This window comes from Chelonia mydas, chromosome 11 (genome assembly GCF_015237465.2).
Source record: "Chelonia mydas isolate rCheMyd1 chromosome 11, rCheMyd1.pri.v2, whole genome shotgun sequence".
NCBI classification, from domain to species: domain Eukaryota; kingdom Metazoa; phylum Chordata; order Testudines; family Cheloniidae; genus Chelonia; species Chelonia mydas.
Genome location: NC_051251.2, coordinates 1,069,833 through 1,089,314, shown reverse-complemented (window position 1 = coordinate 1,089,314; position 19,482 = coordinate 1,069,833). Strand labels below are relative to the sequence as shown.

At 69.5% G+C, this 19,482-nt stretch overlaps 1 protein-coding gene across 3 annotated transcripts in view; it reads left to right on the top strand.

Annotated features, from left to right (window-relative positions):
* SPEG (striated muscle enriched protein kinase) overlaps window positions 1-19,482 on the top strand; it is a 117,711-nt gene that overhangs the window by 84,849 nt on the left and 13,380 nt on the right. For all 3 annotated transcript variants that reach the window (XM_043524937.1, XM_043524938.1, XM_043524939.1), the window contains 10 exons: window positions 4,278-4,338; window positions 4,529-4,606; window positions 5,587-5,753; window positions 6,052-6,078; window positions 7,930-8,082; window positions 9,947-9,989; window positions 10,327-10,395; window positions 11,211-13,374; window positions 13,787-13,939; window positions 14,947-15,063. In XM_043524937.1, coding sequence (XP_043380872.1) covers window positions 4,278-4,338; window positions 4,529-4,606; window positions 5,587-5,753; window positions 6,052-6,078; window positions 7,930-8,082; window positions 9,947-9,989; window positions 10,327-10,395; window positions 11,211-13,374; window positions 13,787-13,939; window positions 14,947-15,063 — 3,032 coding nt within the window. The remainder of the gene's footprint in view (window positions 1-4,277; window positions 4,339-4,528; window positions 4,607-5,586; window positions 5,754-6,051; window positions 6,079-7,929; window positions 8,083-9,946; window positions 9,990-10,326; window positions 10,396-11,210; window positions 13,375-13,786; window positions 13,940-14,946; window positions 15,064-19,482) is intronic.

The window sequence follows — 19,482 nt, the reverse complement described above, 5'->3', positions numbered from 1 at the left end:
GCTGCCAGGGAGCTAAAGTGGGGCACAAACCTCTGGTAGTGCCCCACCATCCCAATGAAAGCCTGGACCTGCTTCTTAGTCTGGGGAGCGGCCAGTGCTCGATTGCCTCCACTTTGGCCGGCTTCAGATGGCCACCCCCCACCTTGTGGCCCAGGTACGACACCTCTGCCATCCCCACCTTGCACTTCTCGGCTCTTATGGTCAGGCCGGCATCTTGGAGGAGACCCAGCCCCCTCTTCACCTGGGACACAAGGTCCTCCCAGGTCTGGCTAAAGTCACAGATCTCATCAATGACGCCAGAGCAAAGCCCTCCACCCCCCTGAGCAACTGACCCACCAGGCGCTGGAAGGTGGCAGGTGCCCCTTGAGGCCGAAAGGCAGGACCAGGAACTACTGGGGGGGTGAAGGCAGACTTCGCCCTGGCCTCCAGGTCCAAAGGCACCTGCCAGTAGCCTTTGGTTAGATCCATGGTAGTGAGGAACCGGGCGCCCCCCAACTTGTCTAGGATCTCATCAGTCCTAGGCATGGGGTAGGCATCGGACATGGTGATGGCATTGAGCTTCCGATGGTCCACACCGGACCGACCCGTCCTTTTTGGGGACCAGCACACTGGGCGAGGCCCAGGGGCTGGTGGGTGGCTGGACCACCCCTAAAGCCAGCATGTCCCCGACCTCTTTCTCCAGGTCCTGGGCTGTTTTCCCAGTGACCGTGAATGGGGAGCACCTGGTGGGAGGGTCGGCTCCCGTCTCCACCCGGTGCACAGCCAGGTTAGTGAGCCCAGGCCGGTTGGAGAACAGCTGCCGGTACGAATGCAGCGTCTCTCTGATCTCGGCCTGCTGGGCAGGGGTGAGCGGGTCTGAGAGGGGAATTGACTCCAGCGAGGGGTCAGCCCCCGTCTCAGGGAGGAGTCCCACCAGGGATCCTCTCCCTTCTCCTCCCACTGCCCACACAGCCAGCACCGACTTCTCCCAGTCCCAATACGGCTTCATCATGTTGACATGATACACCCGGCGGCGGTGAGTCCGGTTGGACAGTTCCACCATATAGTTCACCTCGTTTACCTGTCTGATGACCTTGAAGGGGCTGTCCCAGGCAGCTTGCAGCTTGTTCCTTCTCCCGGGGATGAGGAGCATCCCCTGGTCCCCGGTGGCATAGGAGCGGGTACGTGCTGAGCGGTCGTACCAGACTTTCTGCTTCCTCTGCGCCCTGGCTAGGTTTCCCCTGGCCCAGCCCATGAGCTCCCCGAGCTTTTCCTGGAAGGTCAGGACATGCTCCACCACTGATTCTCCATCGGGAGAGGCCTTCCCCTCCCACTCGTCCCGCATCAAGTCCAGGGGTCCCCTCACTCTCCTCCCATACAGCAACTCGAACGGGGAGAACCCTGTGGACTCCTGGGCACTTCCCTGTAGGCGAACAGCAGGTGGGTAAATACTTGTCCCAGTCCTGTGGGTGCTGGTCCATAAAGGTTTTCAGCATCATCTTTAGGGTCCCATTGAACCTCTCCACCAGCCCGTTGGATTGGGGGTGACACGCCGAGGCCCAGTCGTGCTGGACCCCACACTTCTCCCACAAGCACCGGAGCAGGGTTGACATGAAGTTAGACCCCTGGTCTGTAAGGACCTCCTTGGGGAACCCCACCCTGCTGAAGATGGTGAGCAGCGCGTCTGCCACGGTGTCTGGCTGGAGAGAGGACAGGGCCACCGCCTCGGGGTAGCGCGTAGCAAAATCTACCACCGCCAGAATGTATTTCTTCCCCGACCGCGTCACCCTGCTGAGGGGCCCCACAATGTCCACGGCACCTTCTGGAAAGGCTCCTCTATGACAGGCAGGGGTCTCAGCGGGGCTTTACACTTGTCTCGGGCCTTCCCCCCCCCCCGGCAGGAGTCCCAGCCCTGCAGTGCTGCCGGGCTGCATCAGAGACCCCGGCCAGTAAAAGCCCTGCAGCAGCCGGGTGCCGTGATGCCCCGCGAGGGGGAGATCGTGGGCCACGTACACGTCTGCGGCGCTACCTCCGGGGCACCACCATCTGCCTCCTGGCTTTCCAAGGTTCAGTTTGCCTTGAATCAGCCCATTCCCGGTACAGGAATCCCTTCTCCCACAGGAATCTCTCCCGGCGGTCCTCCCCCTGGGATCCGGCACCGCTGTGGCCAGCCAGGGCCCTCCGCTTCTCCGAGGAGGGATCCTCCTGCAGCTCCGTCTGGAATGCAGCTGCTGCGTTTGAGGATACAGCCCTGGCTGGCGGTGCCTCAGTTTCCCCACCCTGGGAGAGAGGCTCCGGCCCAGCCCTGTTGGGCCCTACCCTCGGTACCTCAATCCCCCACTTCAGGATGTCCTGTGTCCCTCGCTGCCTCTGGCTCTGGGTAAGGACCAGGGCGCTCTGGGTGCCCTCCGGCCAGTTCTCCACCTCGGTAGGCAGGTGATCGTGCACCCCGACCTCTTTGGGTCCCTCCTTAGCCCCCCATTTCAGGTGTATCCTCACTATTGGCACCTTGACGGGGGCCCAAACACTCCCCTCAGGGTCATGTAGGCATCGGGCACTAGCTGGTCTGGGCCCACCACGTCGGAGGGCCTGTGAGATAGGCATCAATAGCCCCCCCTCCTTGAACTGGGGCAGCTGTTTGGTGTCTGGATTCCCCACAACACTGGCGACTCGGGGCACTTCCCCACTTACCCCCCAGCAGGCCCCCTTGGCCCACTGCTCCTCCAACTCCTGCATCCGCTGTTCTGCAGGGTCCTCTCATTCTCCCTGTCCGCCCGTCTCTGCTCCTCCAGCTCCTTCGCTTCCAGCTCCAGCCTCCACAGCTCCTCCAGGGAGGAACCCGACTGGGGTCCCCCTGTGCTGACTGGGGAGTCGGGTCTGATGGACGCCCGGTCGCTACCCAGCCTGCCCCCACGGCTACTCCCGGCTCTCCGGGCACCCCAGGAGCCCCCCTGGGGTCTGGGGCTGTTCCTCAGACTGGTCGTTCTCCACAAGCGGGCCATCAGCGGCTCTTTAGTGACCCTCCCCACGCTCAGCCCTCTCTCCCCGCACAGACGTGCCAGGTCCCTTGTGCGGAGCTGGTTCTAGGCCACTTCCAGGCTGGTTCCCTTCAATACCCTCGTTCTATCGCTGGCCGCCACTCGCTGCCAAGCACCTGCGCTCGCAGCCCACCGGCTGCAGGGTGCATCCGCCAGCCATCCTCTGCTACCACGTTCTCACCCGCTCCCAGGTCGTGCCACTCTCGGCCCCGAGCGGTCCCTGGGGGTGCCCCTTCAGTACAACAGCCCTTCTCGGGGGGGTCCTCTCTCTCGGGGGTCCAGCCCCTCCACCTGCTGGAGCCGCACCTCTCTGAGCCTTAGCACGCCTGTCCCTGCTGTGGGCCCCTCAGGGAGTCCCCTCGCTCTGGACCCCCAGGGCCTCCACCCCCGGAAGGGGATGATCACCCCACACCCCCACCCTGTTCTCTAGCCCGGAGCGACTCTCAGCCGGCGTAGCACAGGAGGGTTTAAAGAATGTTGAACCCAGCACAGGAAACTCTCAGGCCTGGCGTCCCCCAGCCCAGCACATCCCAGGTGTGTCCGGGCGGGGGAGCTCATGGTGCCGGCTCCTGGCAGGGTGCGGCTGGGCGGGGGAGCTCGCGGTGCCGGCTCCCGGCAGGGTGCGGCTGGGCGGGGGAGCTTGCGGTGCTGGATCCTGGCAGGGCGTGGCCGGGCGGGGGAGCTCTCGGTGCCGGGTCCCAGCAGGGTGTGGCCGGGGGGGGAGCTCGGGGTGCTGGATCCCGGCAGGGCGTGGCCGGGGGGGGAGCTCGGGGTGCTGGATCCCGGCAGGGCGTGGCCAGGCGGGGGGAACTCGCGGTGCCGGATCCCGGCAGGGCGTGGCCGGGCGGGGAACTCGCGGTGCCGGATCCCGGCAGGGTGTGGCTGGGCGGGGGAGCTCGCGGTGCCAAGTCCCGGCAGGGCGTGTCCGGGCGGGGGAGCTCGCGGTGCCGGTTCCTGGCAGGGCGTGTCCGGGCGGGGGAGCTCGCGGTGCCAAGTCCCGGCAGGGCATGACCGGGCGGGGGAGCTCGTGATGCCGGATCCCGGCAGGGTGTGGCCAGGCGGGGAGCTCGCGGTGCCGGATCCCAGCAGGGCGTGGCCGGGCGGGGAACTCGCGGTGCCGGATCCCGGCAGGGCGTGGCCGGGTGGGGAGCTCGCGGTGCCGGGTCCCGGCAGGGCGTGGCCGGGTAGGGAGCTCTCGGTCCCGGGTCCCGGCAGGGCGTGGCCAGGCGGCTGTGGCTGTTCTCCTTGACAGGCCCCCAGCTGCACGGAGGAGGAGCTGCTGGACAGGATGGCGAGGAAGCCCTCGGTGTGCGAGTGGGAGGTGAGTGCTGGGCCGGGAGCCGCCTGCAGAGACCTCGTCACCCTCCGGCCTGGTTCCACCTGCCGGTCACCTCAGACCAACCCCCGGGCCCGCCCCCGCCTGTGGGGGGCTGCTCATGGGGCCTGCCCTGGCGCCAGGCTCCGGACACTGCCCCACGGCGGGGCTGGCTCACCTTGCCTGTCTCCTGCAGGTTCGCTCCCACATGCGGCAGCTCCTTGAGGGGCTCAGCTACCTGCACGGCTGCAGCATCCTGCACCTGGATGTCAAGGTGAGTGCGGGGCAGAGCGCTGGGCCCCCCCAGCGAGCACGGGGCAGAGCTCCAGGCCCCCCCCAGCAGCTCCCCCCCAGTGATCACGGGGCAGAGCTCCAGGCCCCCCCCCAGCAGCTCCCCCCCAGCGATCACGGTTCAGAGCTGCGGGCCCCCCCAACTCCCCCCCCAGCGAGCACGGGGCAGAGCTCCAGGCCCCCCCCAGCAGCTCCCCCCCCAGCGAGCACGGTGCAGAGCTCTGGGCCTCCCCCAACTTGCCACCCAGCGAGCACGGTGCAGAGCTCCAGGCCCCCCCCCCCCGGCTCTCCCCCCCAGCGAGCACGGTGCAGAGCTGCGGGCCCCCCCAACTCCCCCCCGAGTGAGCACGGGGCAGAGCTGCGGGCCCCCCCAACTCCCCCCCCCAGCGAGCACGGTGCAGAGCTCTGGGCCTCCCCCAACTTGCCACCCAGCGAGCATGGGCAGAGCTCCAGGCCCGCCCAGCTCCCTCCCCAGCAAGCAGGGGGGCAGAGCTCCAGGCCCCCCCCCAGCTCCTTCCCCAGTGAGCACGGTGTAGAGCTCCAGGCCCCCCCAACTCCCCCCCCCCCCGCAGCGAGCACGGTGCAGAGCTCTGCCCCCCCGCAGCTCCCCCCGCAGCAAGCATGGTGCAGAGCTCTGGGCCCCCCCCGGCTCCGCCCCCCCCCAGTGAGCACAGTGCAGCGCTCCAGCCCCCCCCCCAGCGAGCGCGGTGCCCAAGTGGGGCTGGCTCCAGGCTCCCGGCCGCAGAGCCGTGCTGGGCTAGTGCTTCTCTGGAGCATCGGCTTGGTCTCTCCCGTGGCACCTGGGCTGGGGGCTCCATCCCCTGCCCCCACTCCGCTCTTGCATGTCATGGCTTGGCTGTTGTGGAGCCCCCCATGGTACCACCCCAGCTGGGCCCTCGCTTTGTCCTGTGTCCCCCTCGCCGGCCGTCTCCCTCTGACCCTTGTCCCCCCGCTCTCCTGCAGCCCGAGAACCTGCTCATGACCAGCAGCGACCAGCTGCGGCTCTGTGACTTCGGCAACGCCCAGCGGCTGGCGCCAGAGGGGGCCCAGTACTGCAAGTACGGCACCCCCGAGTTCGTGGGCCCGGAGATCGTCAGCCAGAGCCCCGTCTCCATCGTCACCGACGTCTGGTAACCGCCGCCCAGCCAGCAGCCCCTTGGAGTGCGGGCTGAGCCCCCCGGGGACCCCGGCCGTCCTGATGGGACCTTGGCCAGGAGGCGGGTGGGTGCAGGATGCCCACAGCAGGGGCTGGGGTGGGGTCGTGGGCCCCACACCCCCAGGAAACAGAGGGGCTTTTCTTCGGGAACCCTGGGGGGCTGGGGCATGACTGGGGGCAGGCCCTGGAGTGAGTCTGGGACCCCTCCCCTGTTGCACTCCCCTGCATGGGCTGGTGCCCCCTGGCCTGTAACCATCGCCTTCTCTCCACAGGCCCGTGGGAGTCATTGCCTACCTATGGTAAGGGCCCCTGCCCCCCGGCTGCCCCCCGGCCGGCTGCCCCCCGGCTGCCCCTGCAGCACCCGTGCCAATCACCCCACACCGCGCCCATGGGAACGGGCCCGGGAGCAGCCGCGCAGGGCCACGGTGAAGGAGGCAGCCCCCAGCTGGAGCAGGTGCCTGTGGGGAGCCCCCTCTCTGGGGCCCCTACATGCTGCTGGGATGCAGGGTCAGCCGGCCCCTGTCCCCCCCCCCCAGGGCGTGGCCAGCTCCCCCCAGCTGGCCCCCTTATCCTTCCCTTCCCCCTCCAACTCCCCAGGGCTCAGCCAGCCCCCAGACTCTCCCCCGGGCACAAGCTGGCTCTGGGCGACAGGCACCCAGCCTGGTGGTGGTGGCATCCTGCCCTCCCGTGTGTGCCACAGCCTGCCCTGCCCCCCGCGGGGCGCCCCGGGGCCCGGCTCCCCCTCCCCCCGCCGGACGCCCCGGGGCCCGGCTCCCCCTCCCCCCGCGGGACGCCCCGGCCAGACTCCCCCTCCCCCCGCGGGGCGTCTCGGGGCCCGGCTCTCCCTCCCCCCGCGGGACGCCCCGGCCAGACTCCCCCTCCCCCCGCGGGACGCCCCGGCCCGACTCCCCCTCCCCCCATGGGGCGTCTCGGGGCCCGGCTCCCCCTCCCCCCGTGGGACGCCCCGGGGCCAGACTCCCCCTCCCCCTGCGGGGCGCCCCGGCCAGACTCCCCCTCCCCCAATGGGGCGTCTCGGGGCCCGGCTCCCCCTCCCTCGTGGGGCGCCCCGACCAGACTCCCCCTCCCCCCGCGGGGCGCCCCGGGGCCCGGCTCCCCCTCCCCCCACGGGGCGCCCCGGGGCCCGGCTCCCCCTCCCCCCGTGGGACGCCCCGGGGCCAGACTCCCCCTCCCCCCGCGGGACGCCCCGGCCAGACTCCCCCTCCCCCCGCGGGACGCCCCGGCCAGACTCCCCCTCCCCCCGCGGGACGCCCCGGCCCGACTCCCCCTCCCCCCATGGGGCGTCTCGGGGCCCGGCTCTCCCTCCCCCCGCGGGACGCCCCGGCCAGACTCCCCCTCCCCCCGCGGGGCGCCCCGGCCAGACTCCCCCTCCCCCAATGGGGCGTCTCGGGGCCCGGCTCCCCCTCCCTCGTGGGGCGCCCCGACCAGACTCCCCCTCCCCCCCGCGGGGCGCCCCGGGGCCCGGCTCCCCCTCCCCCCACGGGGCGCCCCGGGGCCCGGCGCCCCCTCCCCCCGTGGGACGCCCCGGGGCCAGACTCCCCCTCCCCCCGCGGGACGCCCCGGCCAGACTCCCCCTCCCCCCGCGGGACGCCCCGGCCCGACTCCCCCTCCCCCCATGGGGCGTCTCGGGGCCCGGCTCTCCCTCCCCCCGCGGGACGCCCCGGCCAGACTCCCCCTCCCCCCGCGGGGCGCCCCGGCCAGACTCCCCCTCCCCCAATGGGGCGTCTCGGGGCCCGGCTCCCCCTCCCTCGTGGGGCGCCCCGACCAGACTCCCCCTCCCCCCGCGGGGCGCCCCGGGGCCCGGCTCCCCCTCCCCCCACGGGGCGCCCCGGGGCCCGGCTCCCCCTCCCCCCGTGGGACGCCCCGGGGCCAGACTCCCCCTCCCCCTGCGGGACGCCCCGGCCAGACTCCCCCTCCCCCCGCGGGGCGCCCCGGGGCCCGACTCCCCCTCCCCCAATGGGGCGTCTCAGGGCCCGGCTCCCCCTCCCCCCGCGGGGTGCCCCGGCCAGACTGCCCCTCCCCCTGCGGGGCGCCCCGGGGCCCGGCTCCCCCTCCCGCCCCGGGGCCCGGCTCCCCCTCCCCCCCGGGGCGCCCCGGCCGGCTGGCGTCACCCTGGCTCTCCTTGCCGGCAGCCTGACGGGGATCTCCCCGTTTGTGGGCGAGAACGACAAGACCACGCTGCTGAACATCCGCAACTACAACGTGGCCTTCGAGGAGAGCATGTTCCTGGGGCTGACGCGGGAGGCCAAGGGCTTCCTCATCAAAGTGCTGGTGAACGACCGGCTGTGAGTACCCCGGGCCGTGGCCCCCGCCTCCCTGGGCCGCCCCCCAGCTCCGCCTGGGCCATGCCAGCCCCCTCCCCGGGACATCCCCCTCCATGGCCCCTGCCCAGGCCATCCCAGCGCCCTCCCCGGGACATCCCCCCAAGCCCCATCGCCTCCTGCCCGGGCCGCTGCAGCTCCCAGCCCAATTTTCCCCCCACTCCCTGGGCCATTTGTCCCGGAGTCGCCGACTGGGGGCTCAGGCACCCGCTGCATGGTGCCAGCCAGGGCTCTGGGGCAGCGTCTCCCCTCAGGGCCACTCCCCAGGGCCAAGAGCCTGCCCGGCTTCAGCCCCTCCTGGGTCTGACCTCGGAGCATTCAGCCCCCGGCTCCCCACCCCACAGCGAGTCCCCGTGGACGGGACCCCTGGGGAGCCTCCCCCCCAAAGGGCCCTGCCCCCCACTCGCAGACAGCCGTGACTCCCAGCCGGCATGGGACACAGACGGGTTATTAGTCATGGGGACCCCAGTGTAGGACAGAGCTTGTGAGCACAGAAATCAGGGACCTGCCGCAAAGTCCAGCTCGGGGGGACCCAGAGCTCCAGGTGTCCCCTCCCCCCAAGTCCCCAACCAGGTGACTGACTGGCTTCCAGCAGCCCGGCCTCCGTCACCCCCAGCTGCCCCCCTGCGGCCTTTGCCTCCTTCCCGGGCAAACAGGTCCCCTGGTCTCTGTTCCCCAGCACGCCGGCTGGCTCTGGCCAGGGAGGGGCCCGGCGGTCAGCTGCCGGGATTCAGGGTGTCGGCTGGTCTCTGTGCCCCGTTAGCCACTCGGCGTCACACCTGCCCTCTGGGGGTCCCTGCAACGATCACACCCCCTGTCCCACCCCTTAGGGTGACCATATTTCCCCAAGGGAAAACAGGGCATCGTGTGGGGTTAGCACTAGCCCAAATCCTCCCTGTCCCTGCGCTGGTCTGGTCTGAGCTGCTCATCTGAGCCCTGCTCCCCACCCCGCGTGGGGCCGGCATTGCCTCCCCCCCCCCCCCGCTCGTTCCTCCGCACCCCGCTCGTTTGCGTTGGCAAGGGCAATGGGACAAATGCCCACTTTTGTCAAAAGAGTCGGGGCAGCTGGGACAGAGCTTAAAAACGGGACTGTCCCGGCCAAAACAGGACGTATGGTCACCCTACCCCTCCTAGATACTTGAGTTCCACATATGGGAAACTGAGGCGCTCACAGTATTCCGACAAAATATTAAGAACATTCCCACTTCATCACACCAGCCCAGCCTAGTCCCACCCCCTTCGTGATCGCCGGGGCCTGAGATCCCTGGGCTGCGGCTTGGAGCCGTGACCGAGCCTGGTGCTCAGCCCACATCCCTGCCCAGGCCTTGGTGCCCCAGTGGGGGGCCCCGTGGGGGGCCTCCGGGCCCTGCCACACCCCCCCAGGGCTGGTCCTGCCCGTCCCCCAGGCTGGGTCAGGTCTCCCTCCTGCCACCCCTGGGCTGGGAGTGACGGGGAACGTCTGGAAGGAAGGGCCAGGGACTAGGAGCCCACAGTGTCGGGGGCGGGAGCATCCCACGCCAGGGCCCCGCGGGCACGGTGGTGGAGCTGGGCAGGGAGCCCCATGGGCCAAGTCCCCCCATGCCCAGGGACCAGAACCGCCCCAGGCTGGCCCCCGCAGCCAGAGGGAGGTGCCCCACCCCCACATGCAGCGTGCCAAGCCAGGGTGCTGCTGCCGGTGGCCGGACAGATCCCCCGACTGTGCCAGGGGCCTGGTGCCAACCCCATCGCCAGGCCTGGCTCTGCTCCCGCGGGCAGCAGTGTTGGTCTGAGCCATGGGCAGGAGGGGGGGCTCACCCTGGGTCTGACCCAGGCCCTCCCCTGTTTGTAGGAGACCCAACGCGGAGCAGACGCTGGAGCACCCCTGGTTTAAGGTGCGTGGTCGGTTGTGTCCAGCCCAGGGGGGATCTCGCATCTGGGGGGGGATGGTGGGCGGGGGGGGTGGACCAGTGGAGGGGGCATTGGCAGGCAGGGAGGGGGGTGGCCCGGCAGGGGGTTGTTGGCGGGCAGGGAGGGGGGTGGCCCAGTGGTGGTGGGGGTCGGTGGGCAGGGGGCAGCCCAGGGCGGGGGTGTTGGCAGGGAGGGGGGCAGGCGGGCAGGGGGTGTTGGCAGGCAGGGAGAGGGCTGGCTCGTGGGGGGGGGGCGTTGGCGGGCAGGGAGGGGGGCGGAGGCATCAGGCAGCCCCCGGATGCTCCTCTCCGCTCTCCGCAGACCTTGGCCAAGGGGAAATCCATCAGCACCGACCACCTGAAGCTCTTCATCTGCCGCAGGAAGTGGCAGGTCAGGGGGGGCGGCCGGGGCCCGGGGGGGCTGGGGCAGGCGACGCTGCCATGGGGCGGAGATGGAGCGAGTGGGGATGACGCCCCCAGTGCAGAGGCCTGAGCTCCTGCGGCGGGCGCATGGAGCCCTGCTGGGCCCCTGCGTGGGAGCAGAGAGGGGGTGGGGGGCTCCCGCGCCAAGCCCAGCGAGATCAGTGGGGAGCAGTTCATCCTGGTGCTTTCCTGGCCCCCCACGGCAGTGGCTGAGACAGGCTGGGGCTGCCCACGGCCCCCAGAGTCTCTGGCAGGGCCGGGAACTGAACCCCAGGCCAGCCCCGCCCCGAACCACTGGCCCATGCGTCCCTTTGTCTGCCCCATGGGGGCCAAGCCCCCTGCGCTCCCACCCCAGGGACTGTGGGGTGGGGGGTGCTTGGGGCAAAGCCCAACGAGCAAGGGCAGGGACGCCCCTGCCACCCCTTCTGGCAGCTCAGGGGCCTTTGGTGAGTTTGGCCTGGTCCCCCTGCACAGCTCCCCCCATGTGGCTCCCCCCAACCCCCTGCCCAATTCTCCCCTTCCCCCCCTATGTGGTTCCCCCCAAGGGGATTCCCCCTCGCAGCTCCCCCCAAACCCCTGCCCCATTCTCCGCCCCCCTGTGGCTCCCCACAAGGGGCTCTCCCCTTCCCCCTCGCAACTCCCCCCAACCCCCTGCCCTATTCTCCCCCCCGCCCACGGCTCCCCGAGGGTCTCTCCCCAGCCGCCCTGTGCAGTTCCCCCCACGGCTCCCTCCAACCCCCCCGCAGCCCCTGTGCAGCTTCTGACTGTCTGTCTGCCCCGCAGCGCTCCCAGATCAGCTACAAAGGCAGCCTGGTGCCGAGAGCCATCCCGGAGCTGCTGGAGGACACGTCCAGCCACCTCTCCATCGCCGTGCCCCGGCACCTCAAGGACTCGCCCGCCCTCTCCTCCTCCTCGGACTCGGAGGAGCTGGACGAGCTGCCCCTCCTCCCCATGCCCCGCCAGGTGGAGTTCTCCGGCTCCCGCGTCTCCCTCAACGAGATCCCCACGGAGGACGATGCCCTGGGCCAGGCCGAGGGGGCGCTGGTGGAGGCGGCCCCCATGGAGTGGCAGGCGGAGGGCTCGGGGGAGAGGCAGAAGGACGCCGGCCCGCGGAAGAGGCCCCCGGTGGCGGAGGGGCCCGGCTCCTCGGACGAGGACTCTGCCGAGGTCCGGCCGCGGCCCGCGGGCCCCCGGAAGGCCCTGAAGAAGGGCCCCAGCCTGGAGTCCCCGGAGGGGGGGCGCCCAGCCGGCCGGAGGGGTGGGCTGCGGCGGGGCAGCTCCGCGGACAGCGCCCTCCTGCTGGGCCTGCCGGCGGAGGACGGGGCGGGGCCGGCGGGCCAGGGGCCCCCCACGGCGCTGAGGAAGGCGGCGTCCATGGAGCTGCCGCGCCGGAGCCCCAGCCCGGGGGGGGCGCCCCGCAGGCAGGCCGAGGAGGAGGGCGGCCAGCGCCTGCTGCGGGGCAGCCCCGTGGAGCCCAAGGTCAGCGGCCTGCGGGGGCCGCTCCTGGAGACCCTGGAGAAGAAGGTGCCGCGGCCCCCCCGGCCAGCAAAGCAGCCGCCCCCGGGGCCCCGGCTGGTGCGGGCGGCCTCCAGCGAGGCGGCCCCGCAGCACCCGCCCCCTGAGCCGCGCCCGCTGCAGAAGAGCGGCTCCTTCAGCCAGGGGGACGTGGAGCCGGTGACGGTGCACCGCCGCTCGGGCGCCCCGCTGGAGATCCCCGTGGCTCGCCTGGAAGCCCAGCGGCTCAAGGAGTCCCCCTCGCTCTCCGCCCTGACCGAGTCCCGGCCCCAGACCCCGCGGGAAAGCTCCTCCAAGCCACCCGTCCCTGAGCTGCCGGAGGCCCCCCCTGAGCAGGGGCGGGTGCCGGAGGACGCTGCCAGGCCCAGAGCCAGCTTGGCAGCTGTGGGCAAGAAGTCCCCCGCTGAGAAGCCTCAAGAAAAGCCCCCCTGCCCACGGCCGGCAGCTGCCGGAGCCGCCCAGGTCCCCCTGCAGGCGGCCCCCAAACCCCGAGCGTCCCTGCCGGAGCCCCCAGCCCTGGACTCCAGGGCCCCCAAGCCGTCCTCCTATGCACAAGTCATTCAGTCCATCCAGCTGCCCGCAGCGCCCGGGCAGCCTGCCCGGCCCGAGCCTCCCCCCGCGGCCCCCCCCGCCCACGCTGCGGAGGTGCCCGCGGCGGGGGTGCCCAAGGCGGAGCGTTCCAGCAGCGCCCTGGCCATCGTGGACATCGACTCGGAGGAAGTCTTCGAGGCCAAGTTCAAGCGGGGCCGGGAGTCTTCGCTCAGCCGCGGCCTGAAGCTCCTCACCAGGCCCCACGCGGAGGGCCGGCCCCTGGCCAGCCCGCTGGTGCGGGAGGAGGGGATGTACCGGCCCGGCCCGGCCGGGGCACCGCTGGAGCTCTCCAAGGGCCCGGCCCAGCGGGCCCGGTCGGTGCAGGACCTGCGCGAGCCGGAGGAGGCCAGCTTCATCCGCAGGATGTCCCAGCGTCTCTGGCGCACGCCGCCCATGGAGAGGAAGAAGCCCGAGGAGGAGGAGTCGGGCCGCGAGCCCCCGAGCCGGGGCCGCCGTCTCTCCTGGAGCCTGGGTCGGGGCAGCTCCAAGGACAAGCGGGACTCGGCGAGCCTGAAATCGGAGCCAGGCAGGAGCGAGGGTGGGTCGGAGCCCCCCGGCAGGGAGCCCGGCGAGTCGCCCGTCGTGGCCATGCGGCGGAAGATCAGCTCCACCGTGGAGCGCCTCTCCCAGCGCCTGCGCAGCCCCTCGGACGACAGGGGGCCGGCGGAGGGGCCCGGGAAGCGGAGCCCGCTGCTGGCCCTGCTGCGGAGGTCCAACTCGGAGGGGGAGAACCTGCGCAAGGTGGGGATCCCGCAGAACCAGCTGGCGGCGCAGTCTGCCCTGGCGCCCTCCGCGGAGTCCTTCCAGTCCGAGAGCAGCACCCAGGAGGCGGGTGCCAGAGGTGAGCGGGGACAGGGGCTGCGGAGGGGGCCCGGAGCCCACTGGGCCCCTGGGGACGTGCCTGCTGGCAGCCATCTCTACCCCATCGCCACCGCTGGGGCCCGTCCTGGCCCTGGGGCAAACCAGAAACTGCCCTTCCTGGCCCCCCCGGCCGCTGTGCACGGTCCCAGCCCAGACCCCTGCCCACCCCTGCATGGCAGAGATGGGCCCCTGGGGAGCAGCCTGGGGGGGTCCCTGGGTGAGCAACCCCCACTCTCAGCCCTGCAGCCTCTCTGGGCCGGCTGGGAGCACGGGCGGTGGTCGTGTACACGGCCACCTGCGGGCGCCTGGCAGGGCTTGTCCCGATGGTGGGACCGCGGGCGGCCCCTGGCCGGGGCGTAGTCAGCATGGCCTCGGCCCCTCTCCCCCTGCAGCTCCCAGCGAGGGCCAGAGACGCTCCCGGTGGGACCGCTGGGGCCTGTCCCGCGCCAAGAGGGACAAGGTGGCCTCGCAGCCCAACATCCCGGCCAGCCTGCTGCAGGAGGACGGCACCATCGTGGGCAGGCAGTACCTGCGCCATGAGTCGGGTAGGTCCGGCTGGGCGAGGGGCGCTGCGCCCGGGTCCTGGGCCGGGTAGGGAGCCCCCGGCAGGGAGGGCAGCAGGGCTTGCTCAGGGATCTGGGGGGGAGCGACATGGGTATCCCGGGGGATATGGGGTGGTGGAAGGTCAGGAGAGGGGGCTGGGGAGAGGCCATGGGGGGGGAGGGGGCTGGCAGCTGGCTGGGGAGCCGGTGTGGGGAGGGGAAGGGGGCTTGGCTCAGTTTGGGCCTCCCTGCACTGGGGGCAGGCAGAAGGGGGCAGAGCCCCACAGCACCACACCGTGCGGGGAGCCCTGCAGCCCAGCGGAGCCATGCGCGGGCAAGGGGCGGTGGAAACGGGGTTAACGGGGGCCGCTGCACCCACAGACGCCGTGAAACCAAGGCTGCAAAGACGCCCCCAGCGCTCCGGAGCCAGGCACGGTGCTGCTACGGGGCCCGAAGGGCAGAGTCTGCCCGAGGCAGTGCTTGGCGGTGGGCAATGCCCCACGTGTTCGGGCGCGGGGTGCTGGGCTCATGGCAGAGCCTTGTCCCGCTCTGAGCAGCCTGGCCCCCCAGTGTCCAGGACCAGCCCCGGGGCAGCCCCCCGCAGCGGAGCGGGCCTTGCGGCGCCCGGCCCTGGCGCTCTGTCTCCTGCGCTGTGTGGTCTGTGTCCCGCTGCGCTCACACGAGAGGGCCAGGGTAGGGGAGTGGGGCCAGGCTGGGCACTTGGGGGGCACTTAGCAGAGGAGCAGCCCATCTGCGGTCTGGGGGTCCCACAGTTATCCCCTCCCCAGACCAAGGCCCCTGGCCAGGAGGTGGGAGCAGGGCTCTCCCCCTCCAGGGCCACTCCTGGGCCAGCCACAGGGTGGGAGAGACACTGAGCCAGGGGACCAGCTGGCAGTCCCACGTGCTCCTTCTGGGGGGCTGTGCTCACTGTGGGGCCTGCGCCTGCCAGGGGGCCAGGAACCCCCATTCCACCCTCACTGATGCCTGCCATGTCCCCTCTGCTCCCCCAGACTTCTCCCCCGTTTTCCACATCAAGCTGAAGGACCAGGTGCTGCTGGAGGGCGACCCGGCAACCCTGTTCTGCCTGCCAGCTGCCAGCCCGTCCCCCAAAATCCTCTGGATGAAGGGTAAGTCAGGGATCTGCTGCCTGCAGGCCAGGGCATGGATCTGTGCCCACAGGACTGGGGCCCAGGAGCCGGGACTCTGAGGGTGCTCTGTGCACATGGGACTGCGGGGGGGGGGTTCTGTGCCCCCAGGACCGGTGCCTGGGGGGGCTCTGTGCCCGCAGGACCGGTGCCCAGAGGCCAAGGCTCTGGGGACTCTCTGTGCGTGTGGGACTGGTACCTGGGGCTCCGTGCCTGCAGGACTGGGTGCGGAGCATGCTGGGGAGCTGAAGCACTGTGACCCCCAGGTCTGGGTGCCCCCATTATCGCTCGCAGTGCGGACGCAAGAGCACGAGCCCCAACCTCAGGGCGGCTGCTCCAAACCAGGATGTGCCCCAGGGTGCCTGGGGCAGCCCTCACTGAAAATGCCAAGGTCAGGGCAGGCTGCGAAAGGGAGAGCAGCTACTCCCCATCCTGGTGGGTAACACCAGAGATGCTCCCAGCCGGTCACAAACGGTGCGTCTGGTCTCCAGACGGCGTATCCAGGCGCTGAGGGAGCAATCACACAGCCACTGCAGGCCAGTTCTCAGGCTCCCGGCCAGCACCTAGGTCCAGCACGGTGAGAAGTTATCTGAAAACTCTGCTCACATTTACCAAATGTTCTTCGGACCCCAAAGGGTCACCGCGTTACCAGGTCAGCCAGACCTTCAGCCTCTAAAACTAAAGGTTTATTGTAAAGAAAAAAGAACGAAGAAGAACAGATGTTAACTGGTAAAGCAATTGTCACGGAGTGTGGGGGGGTCCGGGGCCTGCACCCCTCTTCCTGGGATTCACTGAGACTCTCAGCCAGCCAGTAAAACGGAAGGTTTATTGGACACCAGGAACACAGTCCAAAACAGAGCTTGTGGGGACACCCAGGACCCCTCCGTCAAGTCCTTCTGGGGGAGCAGGGAGCTCAGACCCCAGCCCTGGGGTTCCCTGTGTTCCTCCACCCAGCCCCAAACTGAAACTAACCCCCCCCCCAGCAGGCTCCCTCCTGCAGCCTCTGTTCACATTCCTGGGCAGAGGTGTCACCTCCCCCTCCCCCTCCTGGCTCAGGTGACAGGCTCTCAGGTCTCCCCTCCCCAGGGCACATTCCCAGGTCAACACTCCCCCTCCCTCTGCGTCACATCGTCACACCAGGACCCCTCAGTCAAGTCCTTCTGAGGGGCAGGGAGCTTAGACCCCAGCCTTGGGGTTCCCTGCGTTCCTCCACCCAGCCCCAAACTGAAACTCCCTCCAGCCCCTCCTCTGGGCTTTGTTCCTTTCCCGGGCCAGGAGGGCACCGGATTCCTTTGTTCTCCAGCCCTTCAGCTCTCACCTGGCAGGGGGGAAGGGCCCAGGCCATTAGTTGCCAGGAAACAGGGTGTCGGCCATTCTCTGTGTCCAGACCCCTGCAGACACCTGCCCTCTAGGGCTCTGCAATGATCATACACCCTTACCCCACCACCTAGAGACTTAAGAACTGCCTAGGAGAAACTGAGGCACCCCCACACTATTCAGAGGAAACATTAAGAACAGCCCCGCTTCATCACAGCAATCACAGAGACTTCAAAGTCTACACATCAGGTTCCTAGCAGTGGTGGTGAGTTTGCTGGCTTGAAAGTCCCTCTGGAATCACCCAGAGCTCGGATGGGTCAGTCAGTCCTTTGGTCAGAGCTTTGTAGAAAGTTCCTCCCAGGGTAGGAAGCAGGATTGAAGACAAAATGAAGACGATGCAGCTGCCCTGTTATATTCCTTTTCCCATGCGGCTGGTACTTCCTGTGCCCCAAACAGCTTCACAGCACGTGGAGTTCTCGGTCCACAGGCCTTGCTGCCTCCCCAGGCGTGGCCCCCGGCTCCTTTCACTGGGTTCGTGGGGCAGCTGACGTCCCTTGATGGGCTGAGGCCAGGCAGGGCTGCCTGCCTGTCGGGGGCGTCCCCCAGAGACAAGTGTGGAGATACAGATCTGCCCTCCGCAGCGGTGACGCACCATACAAAGTGACCCAAGCATAGAAACAAGCTCCTCATCCCGGCAAGGGGTACCCTTGTCACCGGTCCCTCACACGGCCCCGCTGGTCACACTCAGCGCTGTCGTCCAGGGTCCCACGTGGCCCACACAGCCCGCAGGGCTCACGCCGCCCCGAGGGTGACGCCTCATGGACGTGGCACCCCGTGAAACCTCCTCAGGCCCTGCCCGGCCTCATGGCGGTCACGGCCCGCCCCTCTCGCCTGGGAGCGCAGCCCTGTGGTTGATGGGCCCCAGGAGCCCGGTGGGGCACAGGTTGCCCCAGCCCCACGGGGCCCGTCACTTACCCCAGGCCCGGTGCGCTTCGGCCTCGCGCCAGGGACGCTCGTGGCCCGTCCGGGCTGAGGCCGCGAGCGAGCTCTGCACGGCCACACGGGTGAGGGCCAGTCTGCACGGCAGCGCGGTAATGTGCCGGGTGTGGTCGAGGGGCGGCTCCCGGCGCTGGGGCAGGGTCCACATGGGGGCTTTGCCGCGCTCGGGGGTGGTTTTTCACACCCCGGCGCGAGACCATTGCAGCGCGGCAAAGTGCCCCGAGTTACAGGTGCCAACAGGTGCTGCGGTCAGCTAGCTCTGCTGGGCCTGGGGGCTCGTCCAGGCTGGGCAGCTGGGGAATCTCTGATGCTTAGAAACAACTCCCCCCCCGCCGCCCCCTCCCCACCCGAGTCCAGGCAGCATAGTGTCACGGACCCACAGGATCGGGGCCACGGCCCCAGCATGGGGACAGGCCCCCGAGGGGTCTCGCTTTTCCTCCAGGGGAAGCCACGCGGCTTCACCGCCTCCTGGGGCTGGACCTCTGGGCCTGCAGCCACCCTGCCCCACCAGCCCCCGTGAGCTCCAGGCCGCGAGTCCCCCCGAGACAGACCCCGATGGAGACTTGTACCATCTTGGGGGGCAGCACCCCCTCCGCCAGCATCTGCAGGGACACGCAGCCAGCGTGAGCCGACAGGCGGGTTATTAGTCATCTGGACTCAGCCCAGAGAACAGAAAGTTACAGCCGAGACCATCCTGGTCAGCCCAGAGCCCCGTCCTTCTGATCTCCCTTTGTTCCAGGCCAGGTGCGCCCAGAGCCCTCGGCAGCCAGCCCTCAAATTCCTTCCGCCCCACGCCAGCCTTTTGTTCCCGAGAAGGGGGATGCGGCTCAGCCCCCTGCCCAGTGGCGTGGAGTGCAGATCTCTCTGGGTCCTTGGTTGCTGGGCATCCGTGTCTGGGCAGCTGGATTTGCCCTTTTCTTCTCAGAGCTCCACTGATACGGGACCTCAGGCCCCAGGCAGCTGGGAGCCCTTCACACCTGTGTTAGCCTGCCCAGAGAGCGACAGGCCTCTCCCCATCCTGCTGTCTGGAGGGGCTCAGGCCTGAGTGCCACCCCCAGGGCAGTGTCACGCACAGGGCAGCCAGCCCAGCAGTGGTGTGTCTGTAATTAGATCTCACCCAGGCAGCTGGGAGCCCTTCACACCTGTGTTAGCCTGCCCAGAGAGCGACAGACCTCTCTCTTCCTGAGGTAACTGCTGCACATAGGGGAAACTGAGGCACACATAGGCTTCACACAAATATTACAAAAGAATTCCCACTTTGTCACACCTAGTCCCTTTGGTTTTGGGTTCTCCCCCTGCTGCCGTGTGCTCTCAGCGGATGCAGGGAGTCGCTCTCAGGGAGGAGAGAGGAACAAGACGAGTCTTTAGGCCTTTTGTTGATGGTTTCTCCATCCAGATGTGGGGAGTTCCCAGCTGTGAGATCCAAGCCAAGCCCGGCTGCCGTTGCTGGGTCTCCTCTTTCAGGGAGGGGCGTAAAAATTTCTGTGGGAGAGCAGCTCTTCCATCACTGTCCACCCCTGCCTGGCACCCGCTCAGATAGCCCGGCCTGACCGGGAACTGACAGTAGAAGTGAGACTGAGGCTGGCGTTCGACAGAGTTCAGACGCTAACCCCTGGTTCCGGTACCGTCCTGTCGCTGGTAACCCGCAGGCGAGCCGGGCAGCTCCCGGCCCTGTGTCTGTCAGCGTCTGGCTGAGACCTGGGGACCTTGGCATGGGCTGGTGCTTGGCCTGCTGGTGTCACACCCATTTGTACCCATTTCTCTGAGCCCCTCTCCCCAGTGATCCCGTGCTGCCGGGTGTTGGTCCCTGGATTCATCTACTGTGCAGACAATCGCTCTGTCCAGGGACCCAAATCTCCCTTGGACCCAAACCTGCAGGACCAGCGCTGCTGAGGCAGATGGAAGGGCCGTCAGAGGCCATGTGGAGGTTGCTTGGGTACCAGGCCGGCCGTGGGGGCTGGGGTGCAGCTGCTCGGTGAGGTCCGGGTGCTCTGAACGCCAAGCAGACTGGGAACGAGCCGGGGGCTGGGGTCTCGCTACGGGCGAGTGGCGGGGCTGGCCAGCCAGCTCTGCTTATCCTCCCTC